Source organism: Dreissena polymorpha, chromosome 3, assembly GCF_020536995.1.
Source record: "Dreissena polymorpha isolate Duluth1 chromosome 3, UMN_Dpol_1.0, whole genome shotgun sequence".
Classification (NCBI taxonomy): Eukaryota; Metazoa; Mollusca; class Bivalvia; order Myida; family Dreissenidae; genus Dreissena; species Dreissena polymorpha.
Window position 1 is genome coordinate 145,351,293 of NC_068357.1, and position 24,002 is coordinate 145,375,294.

At 34.4% G+C, this 24,002-nt stretch overlaps 2 protein-coding genes across 8 annotated transcripts in view; one reads left to right on the top strand and one right to left on the bottom strand.

The window, feature by feature from the left end:
* Nucleotides 1–24,002, bottom strand: part of LOC127871829 (polyribonucleotide nucleotidyltransferase 1, mitochondrial-like) — a 105,921-nt gene that overhangs the window by 27,165 nt on the left and 54,754 nt on the right. For all 6 annotated transcript variants that reach the window (XR_008045582.1, XR_008045579.1, XR_008045583.1 and 3 more), the window contains exons 6-11: nucleotides 13,881–13,944; nucleotides 13,140–13,304; nucleotides 12,589–12,772; nucleotides 10,237–10,288; nucleotides 9,848–9,905; nucleotides 7,467–7,566 (exon numbers count right to left, since the gene is read on the bottom strand). Coding sequence is in view for 1 of the 6 variants with exons in the window: in XM_052415060.1 (XP_052271020.1) it covers nucleotides 7,467–7,566; nucleotides 9,848–9,905; nucleotides 10,237–10,288; nucleotides 12,589–12,772; nucleotides 13,140–13,304; nucleotides 13,881–13,944 (623 nt within the window). In the remaining 5 variants the exon portion in view is untranslated. The remainder of the gene's footprint in view (nucleotides 1–7,466; nucleotides 7,567–9,847; nucleotides 9,906–10,236; nucleotides 10,289–12,588; nucleotides 12,773–13,139; nucleotides 13,305–13,880; nucleotides 13,945–24,002) is intronic.
* Nucleotides 13,733–20,284, top strand: LOC127871869 (uncharacterized). 2 transcript variants are annotated; one of them, XM_052415133.1, is made up of 3 exons: nucleotides 13,733–13,768; nucleotides 19,743–19,891; nucleotides 20,055–20,284. In XM_052415133.1, exons 2-3 carry the CDS (start codon nucleotides 19,754–19,756, stop codon nucleotides 20,226–20,228), a joined length of 312 nt encoding a protein of 103 aa, XP_052271093.1. In that variant the 5' UTR covers nucleotides 13,733–13,768; nucleotides 19,743–19,753; the 3' UTR covers nucleotides 20,229–20,284. The 2 variants fall into 2 exon arrangements, with proteins under 2 accessions (XP_052271093.1, XP_052271094.1); XM_052415134.1 differs by lacking the exon at nucleotides 13,733–13,768 and adding an exon at nucleotides 16,924–16,937.

Consider the following 24,002-nt stretch of genomic DNA (forward strand, 5'->3'; position numbering starts at 1 on the left):
CAACTCAACTCTCGTATCAAGGAAACAAATGTTCTGACCAAATTTCATGAAAATTGGGCAAAAAATGTGACTTCTAGAGTGTTCACATGTTTTCAGTATATACATATAGAGAAAAATGCCCCGCCCACTGGCTGCCATGTTTTTTGACCGATCTAGACCATTTTCGAACTCGTTTGACATATCAATAAAACCAATGTTTTGATTGACTTTCATGATGATTGGGCCAAAATTGTGACTTCAAGAGTGTTTACAAGGTTTTTCTATAGCCATATAAGGAAAACTGCCCCGCCCACTGGCGGCCATGTTTTTTAACGGACCGGAACCACTTTTGAACTCAACCAACATATCATTAAGACAAACATTTAGACAAAGTTACATGAAGATTGGACATGAAATGTGACTTCAACAGTGTTTACAAGTTTTTCTTTTTTTTGACCTAGTGACCCAGTTTTTGACCCGGCACGACCCAGTTTCAAAAGTTTTAAAAGGTTTTCCTCCTGGCAGTCATGTTTTTCAACAGATTGAACCCATTTGGGTACACATACAAGAAATCATTAAAATTAATATTCTGACAAAGTTTCATGAAGAATGGACAATAAATGTGACTTGACTTGAAGAGTGTTTACAAGTTTTTATTACAGCCGTATAAGGAAAATGCCCTGCATTGGTGGCAATGTTTTTCCACAAACCGGAACCATTTTCGAACATGTCCAAGATATTGTTTGGACAAATCTAAGGAGTAAGTTTCATGATGATCAGACAATAAATGTGGCTTCTAGAATGTTAACAAGGTTATACTATCGCCATATATGGAACAAGAGCACCGCCTTGCGGGTGCAGACCACTTATCTATTTTTCTTTTTAAAGGTGTAGGGATCTATCTCAATTTCAATCACAAAGGAGGGAGGGGTGGAGTGGAGAGGAATGTATAGTGTGGGGGTGTGGTCATTTATTACATTATCTTCCAAAAATGCAAAAAAAAATGGGGGGGGGGGGATTCTTGGGTGGGATGGTTAGACCGTATTTCAAAAATTAAATAATAAAAATAAATATATGTGTTTTTTAACCATGTTTGAAATAAACAAGAGATGTGTTTGTCAGAAACACAATGCCCCCTATTGCGGCGCTTTGAAATTTGTTATTGTTTTTTTTTTTAACCTTTGACCTTGAAGGATGACCTTGAACTTCCACCACTCAAAATGTGCAGCTTTATGAGAAGGCTGCTTTGAATTATTATTTTTGTGACCTTTTACCTTGAAGAATGACCTTGACCTTGAACTTCCACCACTCAAAATGTGCAGCTTCATTATAAAGCCGCTTTGAAATTATTATTTGTTTGACCTTTGACCTTGAAGGATGACCTTGACCTTGATGAATGACCTTGACCTTGAACTTCCACCACTCAAAATGTGCAGCTTTATGAGAAGCCACTTTGAATTATTATTTTTTGACCTTTGACCTTGAAGGATGACCTTGACCTTGAAGGATGACCTTGACCTTGAACTTCGACCACTCAAAATGTGCAGCTTCATGAGAACGTCGCTTTAAAAAAAAAAAAAAAAATTGACCTTAAAGGTTGACCTTGACCTTGAACTTCCACCACTCAAAATGTGCAGCTTCATGATAATGCCGCTTTGAATTTTTATATATTTTGTTTGACCTTTGACCTTAAAGGATGACCTTGACCTTATAAGTTGACCTTGACCTTGAACCTACACCACTCAAAATGTGCAGCTTCATGATAACGCTGCTTTGAATAATTTTTTTACCTTTGACCTTGAAGGATGACCTTGACCTTGAAGAATGACCTTGACCTTGAACTTCTACCACTCAAAATGTGCAGCTTCATGATAATGCTGCTTTGAAACTTTTATTTGTTTTTTTACCTTTGACCTTGAAGGATGACCTTGACCTTGAAGGATGACCTTGAACTTCCACCACTCAAAATGTGCAGCTTCATGAGAACGCCGCTTTGATTTTTTTTGTACCTTGAAGGATTACCTTGACCTTGAACTTTCACTACTCAAAATGTGCCGCTTCATGAGATGCACATGCATGCCAAATATCAAGTTGCTATCTTCAATATTAAAAAAGTTATGGCCAATGTTAAAGTTTTTCGGACGGACAGACGCCATATATTTGACATTTTACCTTGAAGGATGACCTTCACCTCCACTTTTCACCACTCAAAATGTTCAGCTTCATGAGATACACATGCATGCCAAATATCAAGTTGCTATCTTCAATATTGAAAAAGTTATGGCCAATGTTAAAGTTTTCGGACGGACAGACACTATAAATTTGACATTTGACCTAGAAGGATGACCTTGACCTTTCACCACTCAAAATGTGCAGCTCCATGAGATACACATGCATGCCAAATATCAAGTTGCTATCTTAAAAAGTGAAAAAGTTATGGCCAATGTTAAAGTTTTTTTCGGACGGACAGACTGACACTGACGGACAGTTCAACTGCTATATTCCACCCTACTGGGGGGCATAAAAATTATTTTTTGGTGGTGGTGGTGGGGCGTATAGTGTGAGGGTGTGGTGGTCATTTATTAGATGATCTTTAATTGAAAAAAAAAATAATGGGGGGGGGGGAATTGAGAGAGGATTCGGGGGGGGGGGGGGGGGGGGGCGTGGGGGATGGTTTGGACGGAGTCAATTGTGGTATGTCAGGTAAGAGTTGTTTTGTCAAAGTATCAATCGAATCTAATCATACATAAAGAAGTTATGGCGATTTTAGCAAAATTTAATAATTTGACCTTGAGAGTCAAGGTCATTCAAAGGTCAAGGTAAAATTCAACTTGCCAGGTACAGTACCCTCATGATAGCATGGAAGTATTTAAAGTTTAAAAGCAATAGCCTTTATACTTTAGAAGTAAAGTGGATCTAAACACAAAATGTCACCATATATTCAAAGTTACTAAGTAAAAAAAGGGCCTTAATTGCATAAAAATGACAACCAGAGTTATGCAACTTGTCCTTTACTGTCCCCTTATGATAGTTTGCGAGTGTTCCAAGTATGAAAGCAATATCTATGATACTTAAGGGGTAAAGTGGACCAAAACACAAAACTTAACAAAATTTTCAAGTATAAAGGGCCCATAATTCCATCAAAATGCCAGTAAGAGTAACATAATGCCTGCACAGTCCCCTTATGGTAGTTAGTAAGTGTTGCAAGTATGAAAGCAATAGCTTTGATACTTAAGGAATAAAATGGACCTAAATGCAAAACTTAACCAAAATTTTCAATTTTCTAAGTATAAAAAGGGCACATTATTCTGTCAATATGCGAGCCAGAATTATCTAACTTTGCCTGGCCAGTCCCCTCATGGTATCAAGTTAGTGTACCAAGTTTGAATGCAATAGCATTGATACTTTATGAGAAAAGTGTACCTAAACGCAAAACTTAACCGGACGCCGACGCCAAGGTGATGACAATAGCTCATAATTTTTAACGAACCGGAACCATTTTTTAATCTCATCCAAGATATCATTTTGACCAATCTTCTGATCAAGTTTCATGAAGATCAGAGAATAAATGTGGCCTTTATAGTCTTAACAAAGTTTTATTACAGCCAAATATAGCCATATACGGAAAAATACCCCACCCCCTAATAACCATGTTTTTCAACCAACCCAATCCATTTTTGAACTAATCCAAGATGTTATTGGGACAAATTTTCTGACCAAGTTTCATGATGATCAGACAATAAATGAGGCCTCTAGAGTGTTAACAAGGCTTTACAATAGCCATATATAGCCATAGAAGGAAAAATGCCACGCACCCCCTGGTGGCCATGTTTTGCAAGCAACCATGACCATTTTTGAACTCATCCAAGATACATGTATCATTGAGACACATCTTCTGACCAACTTTCAAAAAGATCGGACAATAAATATGGCCTCTAGAGTGTTAACAAGGCAAAAGTTGACGACGCACAACACACTACTGACGACGGACAAAAGGCGGGCACAAAAGCTCACCATAAGCACATTGTGCTCAGTTGACCTAAAAAGCACATCCAAGTAGCAAAAAATTAGTTATTTAAATATGAAGAAAAGCATTTTTTCCTTCACAGAAATGTACAGTTTGCTTTTACTTTTGCCCGATTTTTAGAAATGTTGTGTACATGCTGCAATCCATCTAAATTTCAAATTCTTTGTCTATATAATTAAATTACAACAGTGATCAGTGCATGTACATTGGGTTTTGTTTTTAAGCATGTTCAAAAGGAAATTCTGTCCTGATTGGAAATCACAAACATCAAGTTTTAAAATAGAACATAGAAAATTATTCCACATTTTACTATTTTGCATAATTTTTCATAAAAATAACTGAAGATTGTGTTCGTGACTTTATTAAACACATGTATCATCATTTACGGGCAGAAGTTGCTGTTTTCTAGTAATGCCCCACTACCCATACTTGGACACAGACAAAAACACTATATATACCTCAGTTGACAAAATAAGAATGCATTGAAGGCCCATAGTCGCTCACCTGAGATACAAAAGAACTGACCTTTCTGTGCAGCCCAAGTTATCATTAGAAAAAAAATCTTCGGACCACATTTCATGAGGATTGAACTTTAAATGTGACCTTTAGAGTGTTAACATAGTTTTATTAGAGCCATACAAAGATAAATGCCCATTCCTCCTTGCGGCCATGTTTTTCAACAGACCAGAAACATTTTCAAACTTATCCAAGATATCATTAGCACAAATGACCAAGTTTCATAAAGTTTGGACTATAAATGTGACTTAAAGAGAACTAACAAGTTTTTACTTAAGCCATATATATGAACAAGAGGACCTGAAAGGCCCAAAGTCGCTCACCTGAGATAACAAGATATTATTGGGACAAATCTTCTGACCAAGTTTCATGAAGATCGGAAAATAAATGTGGCCTCTAGAGTGTTAACAAGGTTTTAATATAGTGATATAGGGAAAAATGCCCCGCCCCCTGGCAGCCATGTTTTTCAACCAACCGGCATCAATTTTGAACTCGTCCAAGATATTATTGGGATGAATCTTCTGACAAGTTTTCATGAAGATTGGACAGTAAATGTGGCCTCTAGAGTGTTAACAAGATTTTACTTTAGCCATATAAGGAAAAAATGCCCCACCCCTGGTGGCCATGTTTTTAAAGCAACCAAAACCATTTTTGAACATAATTATTTTCTAACTCATCCAAGATATCCTTGAGACCAATCATTCCACCAAATTTCATGAAGATTGGACAATGAATGTGGCCTCGAGAGTGTTAACAAGGTTTTACTATAGCCATATAAGGAAAAATGCCCCGCCCCTGGTGGCCATGTTTTTAAAGCAACCAAAACCATTTTCGAACTCATCCAAGATATCATTGGGACAAATCTTCTGACCAAGTTTCATGATGATCGGAAAATAAATGTGACCTCTAGAGTGTTAACAAGGTTTTACTATAGCCGTATAAGGAAAAATGCCCCGCCCCGTGGTGGCCATGTTTTTCAATCAACAGGTATCATTTTTGAACTCGTCCAAGATATTATTGGGATAAATCTTCTGAACGCGTTTCATGAAGATCAGACAATAAATGTGGCCTCTAGAGTGTTAACAAGATTTTACTATAGCCATATAAGGAACAAGAGCTGTCACCATAGGATGACTTATGCCCCCTATAAACAATTGGTATTAGTTATGAGCTTTTTTTCAAACCTAAACGAAGATTTCAAAACCTAAACGCAGACCTGGAGTTCAACGTACAGGTCACATGGGTCAAAATTTGTGTGCGTATGGAAAGGCCTTGTCCATATACACATGCATGCCAAATATGAAATTGCTATCTGAAGCAACATAGAAGTTATGAGCATTTTTCCAAATCTAAACGCAAAGTGTGACGGACAGACGAACGGACAGTCCGATCACTATATGCCCTCCTTGGGGCATAAAAATGTCTTAAAATATCAAAATAAATCAGAAAGCCACATAAACTAGAAAGTGGACACCATTCTAAATCCTTGAAATGCACTAAGTGATCCCGTGACCTAGTTTTTGACCCGGCATGACTTATATTCGAATTTGGACAACGGACGACACACGACGGACAAAAGGCGATCACAAAAGCTCACCATGAGCACGTTGTGCTCAGGTGAGCAAAAAATGCCCCGTCTCCTAGTGGCCATGTTTTTCAACAGACCAGAACCATTTTCGAATCCAAGATATCATAAGACCAAATGTAATGACCAAGTCTCATGAAGATTGGACTATAAATGTGACTAAGTGTATTTAATAAGTGTTCACTATAGCCATTAAAGGAAAAATGCCCTGCCCCTGGCGGCTATGTTTTTTAACCAACCGGAACCATTTTGAAACTCGTCCAAGATTTCATTAAGAGGAATCTTCTGACCAAGTTAAATGAAGATCAGACAATAAATGTGGCCTCTCAAGTGTTAACAAGGTTTTACTATGGCCATATAAGGAACAAGAAACCATCGGAGACAGGTGATGCTCCCCGAAGTTTTTTTTTGTCACAATATTGCACTATATATTCAGATAAAAGGAAACATCTTGAGGGCACAGTAGTTGGGGAGACAAGAATTTTTTATAGAAAATTTCAAAGGGCCATAACTCTGTGAAAAACCATCCGACCAGAACCTGCTGATAATATGCACATCTCCTCTTGGTAGTGAAGCTTCCCATAAAGTTTTATTGAATTCCGGTCATAAGTTGCTGAGAAATGGCCCGGACAAGAATTGCATGCATGGGTGCGTGCGTGCGTGTGTGCGTGTGTGTGTGCATTTATATAGGTGTGTGTGTTGTGTGTGTGTGTGTATTTTTTTTAATTTATTTTTTTAGGGGGGAGGGGGGGGGGGGGGGGTTACCATTTCCAACAGTATTTCAATCACATAAAAGTTGTCAGTTAACTTACTATCATACTAACTTAAATCACAGAAAGAAGAGAATGGATGTTGAAATAATTTCATTATAAATCCCCACACACGTTATGAGGCTGGGCCAGAATTGAATACTTCAACCTTGGATTTGAAGTTAAGCCCTGTACCAACTGAGGTTACTGGCCTGGTATAATTATTCTGTTTCTATAAATTCTGTGATTTTTTCCTTTCTAATAAAGAACCAATATTAGATTCCTTCCTATTTAAGTAAAAACTACAAAATTCCTTATTGCCGTCAGAAATATTCACAAAAGGAAGGACAATTCTGTAAATTTTGTACAAAAGTGGATCATTGGAAGAAGAATAAATCAAATGAGCACAGAAACTGAATTTTTCAAGCCAAAAGGCATGATAGTGAATTTTAATGGTTTTAAAAAGACCCATAACTGACCAATCTGAAGATTTCTCGACGCCAATGTTCACAATTTCAGAGGGGCTTTGCGCTAATTTGTCCACTTGGGTATAGTACTGGTACTTTTTGCTAATGGGCAAAAAGTATTGCTTGCATTGGCCCAAACTCACCTTTTTGAACTGTCAAGGATTTGTTGACGAATAAGCTTCTTTTCAACAATACTGACAGCATCGTGAAGTTTCTGAGGAGGTACGTCTGGTCTGGGATTTTCTGAAAACAACAAATAGGTAAGTTTGATTTAGATGAATGTTACTTTAATTATATTGAAAGAAAAATGATGGCTCTCCAGGTTAATTATGTATCCTCTAAATTGTGCTGACTTTGCTTGGGCCATTTGCATTAACCCTTTACCAATTAGATACGCATTAGTAATCCCTTAGAAAATAATATTTTATTTAAGACCTTTTTTACTATATTCAAGTTTTAAAGGCTTCATTTTCAACCCTTAGTTACTGATAAGCAGCAAACAGCATAAAAACTGAACAGGACTGTTATGGTTTTATGCTGGTTGCAAAAGCCATTTTCATTTTGCTTCTTATAGGGGAAAGGTTTAACTGGCAAGAGAAAGCATTCACATGCAACTAATTCCTTTGAAGATGGTGTCCCAGAGATAACTTAAGTCACTATCAAATCTAACTGAACATTAACAGACTATTTCACCAAACAAGAGCTGTCAGAAGACAGCGCGCTCGACTATTCCAGTGCTTGACAGTATAAGCGTAAGTCATCATGGGGAAATTGTTCATATTCAATAAGGTCAAGGTAAAATAGTCATATTTTAAATGCAAGAGGACCATAATCAAACATATTGATCGCATATGTTTTAAAGAAGTTGTAGTAATACAGACGATTCTGAGTTTGGGTATATTTTACACAATGTATTGAACATTTTTAAAGACATAAAACAAACTAATAAGATTTTATTTCAAGTTTGATAGCAATAGCTTGAGTAGCATGGTGCGGCGGGCCTTTAAAAATAAAATAAATAAATATTTGTGTTTTTTTTTTAAACATGTTTAAAAAAAAAAATCATTTTGGGTTGGAGTGGGGGGTGGGGGTGGAGAGGTGGGTATAATGTAGGTGTGTGGTCATTTATTAGATGATCTTTCAAAAATAAGAAAAAACAAGACTATTGCCACACGATGTACACCATTGACAGAATTTAATTTTTTATATATTTGTTGCCATAGCAACCCGAATAATTGACGTAGGAACAAAATGAAATGATGTGCATAATGTCCATATTGCCATCTATCCATGTTTCAAGTTTCATGAAAAAATATGAAGAACTTTTAAAGTTATCGCAGGATCCAGAAAAGTGTGACAGACTAATGAACTGACAGACAGACTGACAGACACACAGAGCGCAAACCATAAGTCCCCTCCGGTGAAACCGGTAGGGGACAATAAGATTTTTTTTTTGGGGGGGGGGGTTCTGGGGTTGGGGCGTGGGGTATGGTTTGGGTGGAGTCGATTGTGGTATGTCAGGTAAATGTTGTTTTGTCAAAGTACAAATCCAATCTGATCATCAATAAAGAAGTTAAGGCAATTTAATTGTACAGTACCGTCATGATAGGTAAGGAAGTATTTGAAGTTGGAAAGCAATAGCCTTGATACTTTAGAAGTAAAGTGGATCTAAACACAAAATTTAACAAAAAATTAAAAGTTTCTAAGACAAAAAAGGGCCATAATTCAATTAAACAAGAGAACAAGAGCACCGCATAACGGGTGCCAACGCTCTGCTGCGTATGCAGTTTTGAATAAATGAAAGCTTGTCATAATGTTTTTTTGTTGTTTTTTTTAGGTCACAGTGACCTTGATCTTTTACCTAGTGACCCAAAAATGGGTGTGGCATGCAGAACTCATCAAGGTGCATCTACATATGAAGTTTCAAAGTTGTAGGTGGAAGCACTTTGATTTTAGAGCCAATGTAAAGGATTTATCACGGCAGACGAAGAGCTGGCTATGACGATATCTCTGGTTTTCTCCGAAAACAGCCGAGCTTAAAACCAACCAAAGTAATGCAACTTGCCCTGTACAGTCCCCTTACGAAAGATAGCGGGCTTTCAAAAACTGAAAGCAATTGTTATGATACTTTAGGAGCAAAATGGACCAAAACACAAAACTTAACCAAATGTTCAATTGTCTAAGTATAAAAGTGGCCATAATTCTGTCAAAATGCCAGTCAGACTTACATAACTTTGCCTGAAAGAGTTGTTGCCCTTTGTTCAAACTAACATTGAAGTTTATGTTAGGAACTTCTTACACAAATTCAGATACTAAATTAATGCCCAAATGCGCATTCAAGCTAGGATACCCAGATATTCATTTTCATCCCTGAGCAATCGGGGCCCTATTTTACCATTTGTACAGGTATTTTCCATAACTATTTCAAAAAAATTCTTTTTAATTAACACTTGGTATGATATAACACTAAGAATATCTTTTTTAAACAACCTGCAAGATATTTGGTTGCTTAATGTACATGTACCTTGAAGTTTGGTCAGCGTGGTGTATCGTGCATTCTTTAAAGCTGTATCCCTTGAAATCTGCAAGAAAAACATCAGATTATGTCCCAACTTTGCTAAATGCATGAGATATTTGTATTAATTAAACGCATATGCGAAATTACAACAACATCAAGTCATTTCCTTGTTGTCAACTGAAGCCATACATAGGCCTTCATAACAATAAGATCAAATGACTTCTGTGTTGTCAACTGAAGCCAAACATAGGCCTTCATAAATATAACTTGGAATTAAGGCACATATTATGCTCATATTGTTTATTATTATGAACTAAAGAAAAAAATTGATAAATGTTTTAATCCATTTAATAATATTTTGGGCATAACTGTTTGTGACTTATCAATAGATATACCTTATCATGACTAGAATCTGTTAAGACTGCTAAAACTTTTTCACCGTGAATGCTGAAATGTATACAGAAACAATAACTAAATGTCAAAGCATTGTAATAGTTTTAAATTTATATGCATGTCCAAATGTCAACTGTTATAAAATAAATCAATACAACACTGATATCTAAATCATATGAACTACATTGTACTTTAAAACAGTCTGTTATGAAATTTACCGATACTAACATAAAAACCTCTTAAAATGCAAGGAATTTAATAAATTATAGTCTCTATGAACACATAACAAAAGGCCTATTTTATATTCAGCTTCCCAGAAAACGTGAACTCATGGCAACAATCTCTACTCAATTCCTAGGAAAAACAAGTTATGTTGTCTGTGAAAAGAAATCCCTGCAAAATAAATGTTGTTCATCGATGGGTGCAAATCCCTTCATATACAGTTAAATCATAAACAATCAATTAAGTGTAGGGTAATTTATTATGCATTTCGATTTAACATCTTATGTTGAAATCTTTTAGTGTATCTGAATCACTAAATGGTCTTAAAAAACTAGAGCTTTGTCACAGTCGTGATGTATACCCCCCATGCTGCATTGACACAGAATATTGTGCATGCTGTATCCACAAACAAGAGAAGCTAATTTATGGTGATTTTCAAGAATTATTATTCCATTATCATTTACCGGTATGGCCATTTTGACCTTTGAACTCTTGAATTCTTGGGCATTACACACCGTCCAATGACTGTGAACAAAATTAATGTACAGTCATTTTTAAATCTCACAATGAATAACATAGTTATGGCCCTGACAAGCTCATTTATGGCCATTTTTTACCTTTGAACTCAAACTGTGACCTTGACATTGGAGATATTGACGTAATTCTTTCGCATGACACACCAGCCAATGATTGTGAACAAATGTGCCAAAATATTTTGAAATCTCCCAATGAACGACATAGTTATGGCCCTGACAAGCTCATTTATGGCCATTTTGGACCTTTGAACTCAAAGTGTGACCTTGACCTTTGAGATATCGACGTAATTCTTTCGCATGAAACACTGTCCAATGTAGTGTACAAATGTGCAAAATGATTATAAAGTCTCACTATAAATGACAAAGTTCTGGCCCGGGCAAGCTCATTATGGGCAACTCCAAGTGTGACCTTGAACTTGGAGATATTGACGCACTTCTATCGCATGACACAATGTTACTTCTAGAGTGTTAACAAGGTTTCACTATAGACATATAAGAAAAACTGCCCACCCCCTGGCAGACATGTTTTTCAATGGACCGGATCCATTTTTGAACTAAGCTGAGATATCATTGGGACAAATATTCTGACCAGGTTTCATGACTATAAATGTTACCCCTAGAGTGTTAACAAGGTTTTACTATAGCCATATAAGGAAAATTGCCCCGCACCCTGGCAGCCATGTTTTTAGAAGGGCTTGAACGATTTTCGAACTCAGTCGAGCTATAATAAGAACACATCTTCTGACCAATTTACATGAAGATTGGACCATAAATGCGACTTCTAGAGTGTTTACAAGGTTTTACTATAGCCATATAAGGAAAACTGCCCTGCCCCCTGGGGTCCATTTTTTTAAAGGGAATCATTTTCAAACTCAGCCAAGCTATCATAAGAAGAAATGTTTTGACCAATTTAAATGAAGATTGGACCATAAATGTGACTTCTAGTGTTAACAAGGTTTTACTATAATAGCCATAAAAGGAAAACTGCCCCGCCCCTTTGCGGCCATGTTTTTCAACCAAGCAAAACCATTTTCGAACTCAGCTGAGAAAACAATAAGACAAATGTTGTGACAAAGTTAAGTTACATGACGATAGGCCAATAAAATAAACTTCTAAAGTGTTAATAAGCGTTTTCTTTAATTTGACCTACTGACCTAGTTTTTTACCTCACATGATCCAGTTTCGAACTCGACCAAGATATCATTGGAACAAATCTTTGGACCAAGTTTCATGAGGATCAGACAAAAAATGTGGCCTCTAGATGGACAAGGCAAAATGTTGACGACGGACGACGCACGACAGACAAAAAGTGATCCCAAAAGCAAAGGTGAGCTAAAAAGTGTGGGGTTATGTTTCTTGTGAATGGCACTTCTCTTCATTGATATCTATACACCTATGAAGTTTCATGTTGATATCTTATACAGTTTCTGAGAAATAGCGGTTAAAAAGTTTTGTGACAGACGGACTGAAGGACAGGCGGATAATGCCAATTCTAGATCCATCTGCCTTTGGTGGGGGATAAAAACTGCAATGTGGAAAAGCATGTATTCAACTGGTGTTCTCATTCATGACCTCTAAGAAATGCATCACTCTCACCTCTCGATCTCCTGAAGCAAATCCTTGCTAGGCCCGTCCTGCTGAGTCAATGTGTGGACCCTCTTTCTGGGGCTGGTCAACTGTCCAATCTCCCTCGCGATCTTGGCAGCATTCCGAGTGCCTTCCATTATGCCATTAATGAACGTCCTGTAGTCAACAATCTTTGTCTCCCCTTCCAACATCACTGAAATGGTTTATCATTTAAATCAAACATGCACAGGGTTCTTCTTGTGAACAACTAATGCCTGTATCCAGTATCTCACTTTATTGCACATATTCGTCCAATTATCCTGAAACTTAATTGCAGAATATGTTGCAGTAATATCTCTCCGCTGAATTAAACATGGTTTAAGCCTTTAAAAACCATGGCAGTCAGGGGTTGGTGCTGTTTTCCTTGTTCATTTATTCATCTTTTTCCTGTATTCTAAGGCTGTGTTTACTGAAAATATGGCATTATTGTGTAATTCATTTGGCTCTTGTGGTTATTGAGCTGGATGAGGGTTGGCAGCTAGTGCTTGCTTTGCATAGAGCAAAATACCCAATTTACTTACACACATTCTCGTTCTCATCACTGGTTACAATGACGCTACCCAGGCCCTGCTGCTGTTGTCGTCTGCTGGGATTGATGGTGAAGTCCTGTTGTGAGGTGTAGCCGACCCTTACCGCGCCAACCGGACCGTTCCAAGGCAACATCGAGGCTGCCAAGGCTGCTGAAGCTATAAATGATACAAGATGGGTTGATTATCAAAAATGATTTCGCAATAAGAATTATATTTTACCAGTGTAAAGGAAAAACCAGTCTAATCTACGAATAAACTTTCTTCATTATAGCATTTCCTCTTTCAAAGAAGTTTGTGCCAGACAAAAAATATCTCAACACTGAAGTGCTTTCGGTAGTTGCATTTCATAGCTTAAATGGTATCTTCATTTTGTTACAAATTTCAATATTCTCTAGAAATTTAATTTCCTCTATAGGCAATAAAGCAAACTGCAAGCAAAACATAATCATTAGACCTAATTTTGTTTTAAAACTAAGCTAACATGGGCATACAAGCATGGGACACTATACACTTGGCTGAATACTTAATGATAGCTGGACAAATTATGAATATGGAAAGTTACAGACCTGTTGAGACCAGGGTGACAGCAGGCGTCCATTGTGAGTGAAGGTGTAATTTGGGCAAGTATCCTTACTTAGTTTGTAAAAAAAAAATGTACATAAACACATTTACTGCTGACTTACATGCAGATGAATTTTGTAAATGTTATATTCCAAAATAATTTGTCTTTACCTCCATTTATGCTTATGACATCTGGATCATTGACTCCATCTATAGACAGGACATTGCAAGTGATCTGAAATGAAAATGAAGGTATGTTTATTCGGATGAAATAGAGACCAGGATTTACTTACCAGGTAAAACTGTCCAATGCATCAAATTGTCCTGACAAAACTCAACACACAAACACACACTGGTTTCTTCAATCACAGAATTGGTAATTGACTCATTTTAAGCAACAACAGAAAGTATAAGCTCATCTTAACCTCAAGCCGTAAATACACAATATATGATTAACTTTGGGCTTATTTTGGCTATAAAACACAAAATCAATTAGCTTTTTTCCATAAAACCTTTGAGATTTTTCTGTTGTTAGTATATAAAGTGCATGGAATATTAATATGAATTACTAATGTAAAATAGTGTGGTTTAAAGTAAATAAATTATGCAGGTTCCCCAAAGTTTTCTCTTTTTGATACAGCAAATAAGCCAGAAATTCAAAGTGATTATTTTAAAATGGTAATTATCAGAACGGCCAAAAAAATCAGAAGAAGTCTTTGAGCTGAATGTAACCCAAAAAAATCAAACATCGTACACAACACTAATGAAATGTTCAACACTTTTTTTACACGCATGTTTAAATAAGGACCTAAAAGAAATAGTACTACTCATAAAGGAAAAGTCTATGTTGGACTTGTCAGTATAATCAATCCATGAATACTTGTATGTCATGAAACTTAATGATGACACTGTGACGGTTGTACATGTGAGCTTAGATGGCATACAACAAGTTCAAGCAGTTACACATGAGCATACGAGTGTCCACAGAAATGGACAGAACATCAAGAATAATCATACTGATTTATCATTGGGCTAATCATAAATAATTTTATCCTATTACCAGATGAAATTCGATAGTATTAACAACGATCGTATAAACTTAAGTTTTATACTATCAATATTTTTAGATCAGATTTGGGTTTTTCCAAAAATTAAAGATTATGTTTTTGTCAACTACGGAAAGATAAAATTGTCAAAAAAGGCAATATTTTATAATTATTAATGAAAAAGGGGATGAAATAATAGGATAAATAGAATATTATGTAAGTTTTTGATAAAGATCGCGCTGACATGGTATGATGATAAACTTGATCTTTATCCAAAACTCACATAATATTCTCTATATGTCCAATTATCATGATGAACAGGGCCAAGATGTAATGATGCTGTTACAGAAAATTTATAGATGAACACTGAGAATCTTTTTATACAAGAAAAACTTCATTTGGTATTCAACGATTGTGCATAAATTATGTACATGTATATCCAATAATCAGTTTCACATAATTTTATAGACTTTTAAATTCTTTTTTAAAATTACAGTGTATCCCAAATTACAAAACCAAAAATAATATATAAATCAAATAATCCATACCAGTGTATGTTCAATACAATAGGTAGTTATATGATATTGTGTTAAATAAAGAATAATTGTTCTATTGTATAATGTCATATGTACTTGGTCATGTCAAGAAACAATATGACAAATAAAATGTTTTTTTTCATGATCTGGCTATACATTTTAGACAAATTTATCAGTTATTGTATGATGTCATCTACATGTATGTTCTTCTAACTTGCCAATTGCAAGAAAAAAACAACAGAACTGATAGGTTTTATTGATGCTAAGAGTTCACGTTTGGCTGCTGCAGCATTGACTGTTTGATAAAGAACATCTTCCATCTTTGTGCAATTTACATATTTCTTAAGGTTCATGTGGGGGGATAAAGTTCATTAAAACTTCGCTTTGGTTTTTCTTCATTGAATGTGGTACAATATGGTCAAAGTATATATCATTTTAAAGCTAAAGACGGATAGAATAACATTAACACATTTTTGAGATTCAATATTTGTGTGCTTTATTCATATTTGGTTTAAAACCAATACATTTTTACACTTATTTACAAAATCTCAATCTAAAGTTAGGAAGGATATGCACTACCTTAAGTTGAATAAATACAAAGCTATATACATATACAAGGTCAAGTTAGCAACATTTCACAGAAAATTATTGTCATAAAACAACAAATGAGTTTTTATTCAACTGCCTTTTTTAGATAAATATCCTAAACAAAGTTCTAAAAATAACTAAAACGTAACTACTTTTTAAAAATCCAGGTATGGTGGATAATAAGAGTCACAATTCTATTTCAAAGGCTTAACAATTTTGTTATTTACCTCTCAACCAAATTGCAAATTTTTAACCATCTCAAATTGAAATAGATTGCAGACGACATATAAAATTGTAAAAGAATATAAAGAAATTGGCAAAACGATTGGTTTTATATTTCGATTCCTTCTACCCATTTTGAAAGTGTGGCCATCGCTGTGATCCATAGAAAAACATGCAAAACAAATCGGTCAAAACCACGTGCAGTGGTGAGAAAACCGGGTATGTGTATACATCGTCATCGTCAACCGTTTGAAATGTCAATTAGGCAATGAGTGAGTTTTTAGCATGTTTCTTTCTATTTTATTAATTTAAAAATGGCTGCCCCCATGGTGATGAAATGACATGTGTTCGAGTTTTGATATTTCTAGATATGTAAACTTTTTTTACTATTTAAGCATAACTTGCCCTCGTCAATGACGATATTATTCACTAGTTATATAATTTTCCACCGAAATACGTGGAATAAACATGATTCAGATTTTTGAAAATAATGTATATTTTAGTGTTAAAATCGCTTTGTATTTTGATTGATTTTGTGGATGTTATGATACGTTGATGTACAAAATTGGTAGCAGTTTGAAGGAAAAACATCCTTTAAAGCATATATGTATACATTTTCAATGTTGCACTCTTCCTTTAGTCAAATTTGAGTTCAATGCTAGGGGTCCCACATTTTTCAAAATGAAGCCTCTACATGAACCTTAATATCTGAATGGCTTACCAAAATCAAATGTCACACAATATGTACATTCACTTCATCATAATCGCTATCATAATTGGTCATAAGTGTGCCTTTAATCTATCATTGATCTTCAAAGATATGATGATTTGACAATGTAAGCTGTGAATTTTGCTGGTGTTAAAAATATTTATAATAACAGTGTATTATGTGAAGTGGGAATAAGACATCAATCTGAGAATGGCTTTGATCAGTGAAATAATCTGATTTACAACACAAAATGATTCAAATACATGGCATGGACACAATTTTTAATAGGATAAGTACATGTTACCGAGTCCATGCAATCAAAAGGATGAGAAACTGTGTCCATTTTTTGCATGGACACAGTTTTCAATAGGATGGGAATTGTAAGAGTATAAAAACCAGATCATGCAGAAGTAACTTTCAAAGCATATCTAAAAAGCAATACAGATTATAACCTCCTAAAGATGAAATTAACAAAAATGGAAATTATCACAGCAGGAAGCACATTGAGAAAGCCATTGGTGGCTCTTGATAACAGTGCTAAAAATATTACCAGAATGGGTAAGTATCAATAAATAAACATGAAAGTCAACCACATCATAATGCACATAAACAAAATATTAACAATGTATTAATTTCCCTTTTATAATTTTGGACTTGAAAGGAATAAAACTTAACAATGAACGCAAAGATGCCTTTTGTATTTGTCATCCAGTTTAATCCATGCGTATTTGTATTTTAGGAAACCAGTTGATGACTCTGGAATATTAATACTTCAGAGCTGAGATGGAGTATTATCCAGTTCCAGCAGCTGCAACTTGCCATCCGACTGTCCGCATGTTCGAAGGTGCGCAACAAATGTTCCAAATATACTCAACACACAAACACACACAGGTATGTACTATCTTGTATATACATCATTTATACTAATACTCAGAATATGCTTTTGATGTATATTCTTTTATCAAGCATGTACATGCTTTATCAAGCATGTACATGCTTGTCTATATTACATTAGACAGTCCAATTTCTCATTTCTTATTCTGCAAACCTAACACCTAAATATACTTATTTCAGGTTCAGAGTACAGCAGCTACAATCAAATCCTGTTTGGAAGCAGGTGACACTGACTCCATGATAACCCTGATGACATCACCAATGGCATCGTCACCAGTAACAGGAAGCGCCAAGCAAGACAGATCTGCTTCATTGTGGGCCAGCATTATAATTTGACTCAGAGATGTACAGACATCATTGACCATAATGTTGTATGCTGTTACATGCTTTTGTGATTGTTATTGCTAAATAGTTATGAAAAATGTTCTGTTCAATGTTTTAATTGTTTATTGCTGGAAATAAAAGAGATGAAGAAAATTTAAATGTTGTTTCATTTTCAACTTCATTATTCTTGTGATCACAACATAATTTGAGTGTGTGTCTTGTATATAGTAAGAGACAAATAGACAACACTGTTCATTAAACTACACGTGTATCAGCAAACATTGGCACATTTCTGCAGAAAGTAGTTGAAATCAGACTCACTGATGGAGACTGCCATAATTACTCTTAACTTAAATCTCCTTAGCCAGAATATAGATAGAAATGGAAACACAATGCAAAAATAGCACAGCTTGGGCACATTCATCATTATACCAAATTATCATGACAAGAGAACCAAGATATAACGATGCTGTTATAGAATATTAATTGACGAAAACTTTACATCTTTGTGATTCTAAAATGAACTGCTTTTATATTCAACAAAAGTGGTCTGTGAACAAAAAAAATTGCAAAAATGTCATTTGTAAAATATAGTGTATTTTCAATGCAATAGGTTATTTCATGATATTGGGTTCAATAAAGGATAAGCAATATATAAATTTTAACAAGGATTTTAATAATTGTTCTTTTATATAATGTCATATGTACTTGGTAATGTCAAGAAACAATAGGACAAATAAAATGTTTTATTGATGATCTGGCTTTACAATTTAGACAAATTTGTATGTTCAAGTATGATGTCATATTTGTATGTTCAAGTATGATATCATATGTACTTTACATTTGAAAGAGCAGAAAAACAGAATTGATAGGTTTTGTTGATGCTAAGAGTTCCCAGTTGGCTACTGCAGCATTGACAGTTTGATAAAACAATCTTCTATCTTTGCGGAACTGTACAGATTTCTTTATATCGGAATGTCTTACCAAAATCAAATGTCACACAATATGTACAATACCTCAATCATATCTTCTTCATTTTAGAGTATTAAAAGACATTTTATGTCATGATTTTCAAATAAAAGTGTATCCCCAATGAATAATTCCAATAGAATAAATCAATCAAATAATCCAGCCTAGTGATTGAATTTTAATTGACTGCCTAATGGTCATCCTACTAATAAATTATCATAGACTAACAAACCTAATTGAGTGATAATTATGATACAGTTAACTGTGCTAATTGGTCATAAGTGTGCCTTTAATCTTTCATTGATCTCATGATCTTCAAAGATATGATGTTTTGACAATGTAAGCTGTGAATTTTGTAGGTGTGAAAAATATTTATTATTGTTAAGAGTATAAAATCCAGATCATGCAGTAATAATTCAAAAACCATATCTAAAAGCAATACAGATTATAACCTTGAATCCAAAGTTGAAATTTACAAAAATGGAAATTATCACAGCAACAAGCACATTGAGAAAGCAATTGGTTGCTCTTGATAACAGTGAGCAAAATATTACCAGAATGGGTAAGTATCAATACATAACATGAACGTCAACCACATCAGAAAGCATATTAACAAAATATAAACAATGCATTTATTTCCCTTTTATAATTTTGGACTGGAAAGGTCGAATAAAACTTAATAATGAAAGCAAAGATGCCTTTTGTATTTGTCATTCAGTTTAATCCATGCGTCTTTGTATTTTAGGAAACCAGTTGATGACTCTGCAACGTTCAAACTTCAGAGCTGAGATGGAGGATAACCAGTTCCAGCAGCTGCAACTTGCCATCCGACTGTCCGCATGTGAAGGTGTGCAACAAATATTCCAAACATACTCAACACACAAACACACACAGGTATGTACTATATTGTATATACATCATTTATACTAATACTCAGAATATGCTTTTGATGTATATTCTTTTATCAAGCATGTACATGCTTGTCTATATTACATTAGACAGTCCAATTTCTCATTTCTTATTCAGCAAACCTAACACCTAAATATACTTATTTCAGGTTCAGAGTACAGCAGCTACAATCAAATCCTGTTTGGAAGCAGGTGACACTGACTCCATGACAACCCTGATGACATCACCAATGGCATCACCACCAGTAACAGGAAGCGCCAAGCAAGACAGATCTGCTTCATTGTGGGCCAGCATTGACTCTGAGATGTACAGACATCATTGACCATAATGTTGTATGCTGTTACATGCTTTTGTGATTGTTATTGCTTAATAGTTATGAAAAATGTGCTGTTCAATGTTTTAAATGCTTATTGCTGGAAATAAAAGAGATGAAGAAAATTTAAATGTTGTTTCATTTTCAACTTCATTATTCTTGTGATTACAACATAATTTGAGTGTGTGTCTTGTATATAGTAAGAGACAAATAGACAACACTGTTCATTAAACTACACGTGTATCAGCAAACATTGGCACATTTCTGCAGAAAGTAGTTGAAATCAGACTCACTGATGGAGACTGCCATAATTACTCTTAACTTAAATCTCCTTAGCCAGAATATAGATAGAAATGGAAACACAATGCAAAAATAGCACAGCTTGGGCACATTCATCATTATACCAAATTATCATGACAAGAGAACCAAGATATAATGATGCTGTTACAGAATATTAATTGACGAAAACTTTACATCTTTGTGATTCTAAAATGAACTGCTTTTTATATTTAACAAAAGTGGTCTGTGAACAAAAAAATTCCAAAAATGTCATTTGTAAAATATAGTGTATTTTCAATGCAATAGGTTATTTCATGAGATTTGGTTCAATTAAGGATAAGCAATATATAAATTTTAACAAGGATTTTAATAATTGTTATTTTATATAATGTCATATGTACTTAGTAATGTCAAGAAACAATAGGACAAATAAAATGTTTTATTGATGATCTGGCTATACAATTTAGACAAATTTGTATGTTCAAGTATGATGTCATATTTGTATGTTCAAGTATGATATCATATGTACTTTACATTTGAAAGAGCAGAAAAACAGAATTGATAGGTTTTGTTGATGCTAAGAGTTCTCATTTGGCTACTGCAGCATTGACCGTTTGATGAAACGATCTTCTATCTTTGCGGACTGTACAGATTTCTTTATATCTGAATGTCTTACCAAAATCAAATGTCACACAATATGTACAGACACTCAACCATATCTTCTTCATTTTATAGTATTAAATTACATTTTATGTCATGATTTTCAAATAAAAGTGTATCCCCAATTAATAATTCCAATAGAATAAATCAATCAAATAATCCAGCCTAGTGATTGAATTTTAATTGACTGCCTAATGGTCATCCTACTATTAAATTATCATAGACTAACAAACCTAATTGAGTGATAATTATGATACAGTTAACTGTGCTAATTGGTCATAAGTGTGCCTTTAATCTTTCATTGATCTCATGATCTTCAAAGATATGATGTTTTGACAATGTAAGCTGTGAATTTTGTAGGTGTGAAAAATATTTATTATTGTAAGAGTATAAAATCCAGATCATGCAGTAATAATTCACAAACCATATCTAAAAGCAATACAGATTATAACCTTGAATCCAAAGTTGAAATTTACAAAAATGGAAATTATCACAGCAGCAAGCACATTGAGAAAGCAATTGGTGGCTCTTGATAACAGTGAGCAAAATATTACCAGAATGGGTAAGTATCATATAAAAACATGAAAGTCAACCACATCAGAAAGCATATTAACAAAATATTAACAATGCATTAATTTCCCTTTTATAATTTTGGACTTGAAAGGTCGAATAAAACTTAATAATGAACGCAAAGATGCCTTTTGTATTTGTCATTCAGTTTAATCCATGCGTCTTTGCATTTTAGGAAACCACTTGATGACTCTGCAGCGTTCATACTTCAGAGCTGAGATGGAGGATAACCAGTTCCAGCAGCTGCAACTTGCCATCCGACTGTCCGCATGTGAAGGTGTGCAACAAATGTTCCAAACATACTCAACACACAAACACACACAGGTATGTACTATCTTGTATATACATCATTTATACTAATACTCAGAATATGCTTTTGATGTATATTCTTTTATCAAGCATGTACATGCTTGTCTATATTACATTAGACAGTCCAATTTCTCATTTCTTATTCAGCAAACCTAACACCTAAATATACTTATTTCAGGTTCAGAGTACAGCAGCTACAATCAAATCCTGTTTGGAAGCAGGTGACACTGACTCCATGATAACCCTGATGACATCACCAATGGCATCACCACCAGTAACAGGAAGCGCCAAGCAAGACAGATCTGCTTCATTGTGGGCCAGCATTGACTCTGAGATGTACAGACATCATTGACCATAATGTTGTATGCTGTTACATGCTTTTGTGATTGTTATTGCTAATAGTTATGAAAAATGTGCTGTTCAATGTTTTAAATTGCTTATTGCTGGAATATAAAAGAGATGAAGAAAATTTAAATGTTGTTTCATTTTCAACTTCATTATTCTTGTGATTCACAACATAATTTGAGTGTGTGTCTTGTATATAGTAAGAGACAAATAGACAACACTGTTCATTAAACTACACGTGTATCAGCAAACATCGGCACATTTCTGCAGAAAGTAGTTGAAATCAGACTCACTGATGGAGACTGCCATAATTACTCTTAACTTAAATCTCCTTAGCCAGAATATAGATAGAAATGGAAACACAATGCAAAAATAGCACAGCTTGGGCACATTCATCATTATACCAAATTATCATGACAAGAGAACCAAGATATAATGATGCTGTTACAGAATATTAATTGACGAAAACTTTACATCTTTGTGATTCTAAAATGAACTGCTTTTTATATTCAACAAAAGTGGTCTGTGAACAAAAAAATTCCAAAAATGTCATTTGTAAAATATAGTGTATTTTCAATGCAATAGGTTATTTCATGATATTTGGTTCAATTAAGGATAAGCAATATATAAATTTTAACAAGGATTTTAATAATTGTTATTTTATATAATGTCATATGTACTTGGTAATGTCAAGAAACAATAGGACAAATAAAATGTTTTATTGATGATCTGGCTATACAATTTATACAAATTTGTATGTTCAAGTATGATGTCATATTTGTATGTTCAAGTATGATATCATATGTACTTTACATTTGAAAGAGCAGAAAAACCGAATTGATAGGTTTTGTTGATGGCTAAGAGTTCTCATTTTGCTACTGCAGCATTGACCGTTTGATAAAACGATCTTCTATCTTTGCGGACTGTACAGATTTCTTTATATTTGAATGTCTTACCAAAATCAAATGTCACACAATATGTACAGTCACTCAACCATATCTTCTTCATTTTAGAGTATTAAATTACATTTTATGTCATGATTTTCAAATAAAAGTGTATCCCCAATGAATAATTCCAATAGAATAAATCAATCAAATAATCCAGCCCAGTGATTGAATTTTAATTGACTGCCTAATGGTCATCCTACTAATAAATTATCATAAATTAACAAACCTAATTGAGTGATAATTATGATACAGTTAACTGTGCTAATTGGTCATAAGTGTGCCTTTAATCTTTCATTGATCTCATGATCTTCAAAGATATGATGTTTTGACAATGTAAGCTGTGAATATTGTAGGTGTGAAAAATATTTATTATTGTAAGAGTATAAAATCCAGATCATGCAGTAATAATTCACAAACCATATCTAAAAGCAATACAGATTATAACCTTGAATCCAAAGTTGAAATTTACAAAAATGGAAATTATCACAGCAGCAAGCACATTGAAAAGCAATTGGTGGCTCTTGATAACAGTGAGCAAAATATTACCAGAATGGGTAAGTATCGATAAAAAACATGAAAGTCAACCACATCAGAAAGCATATTAACAAAATATTAACAATGCATTAATTTCCCTTTTATAATTTTGGACTTGAAAGGTCGAATAAAACTTAAT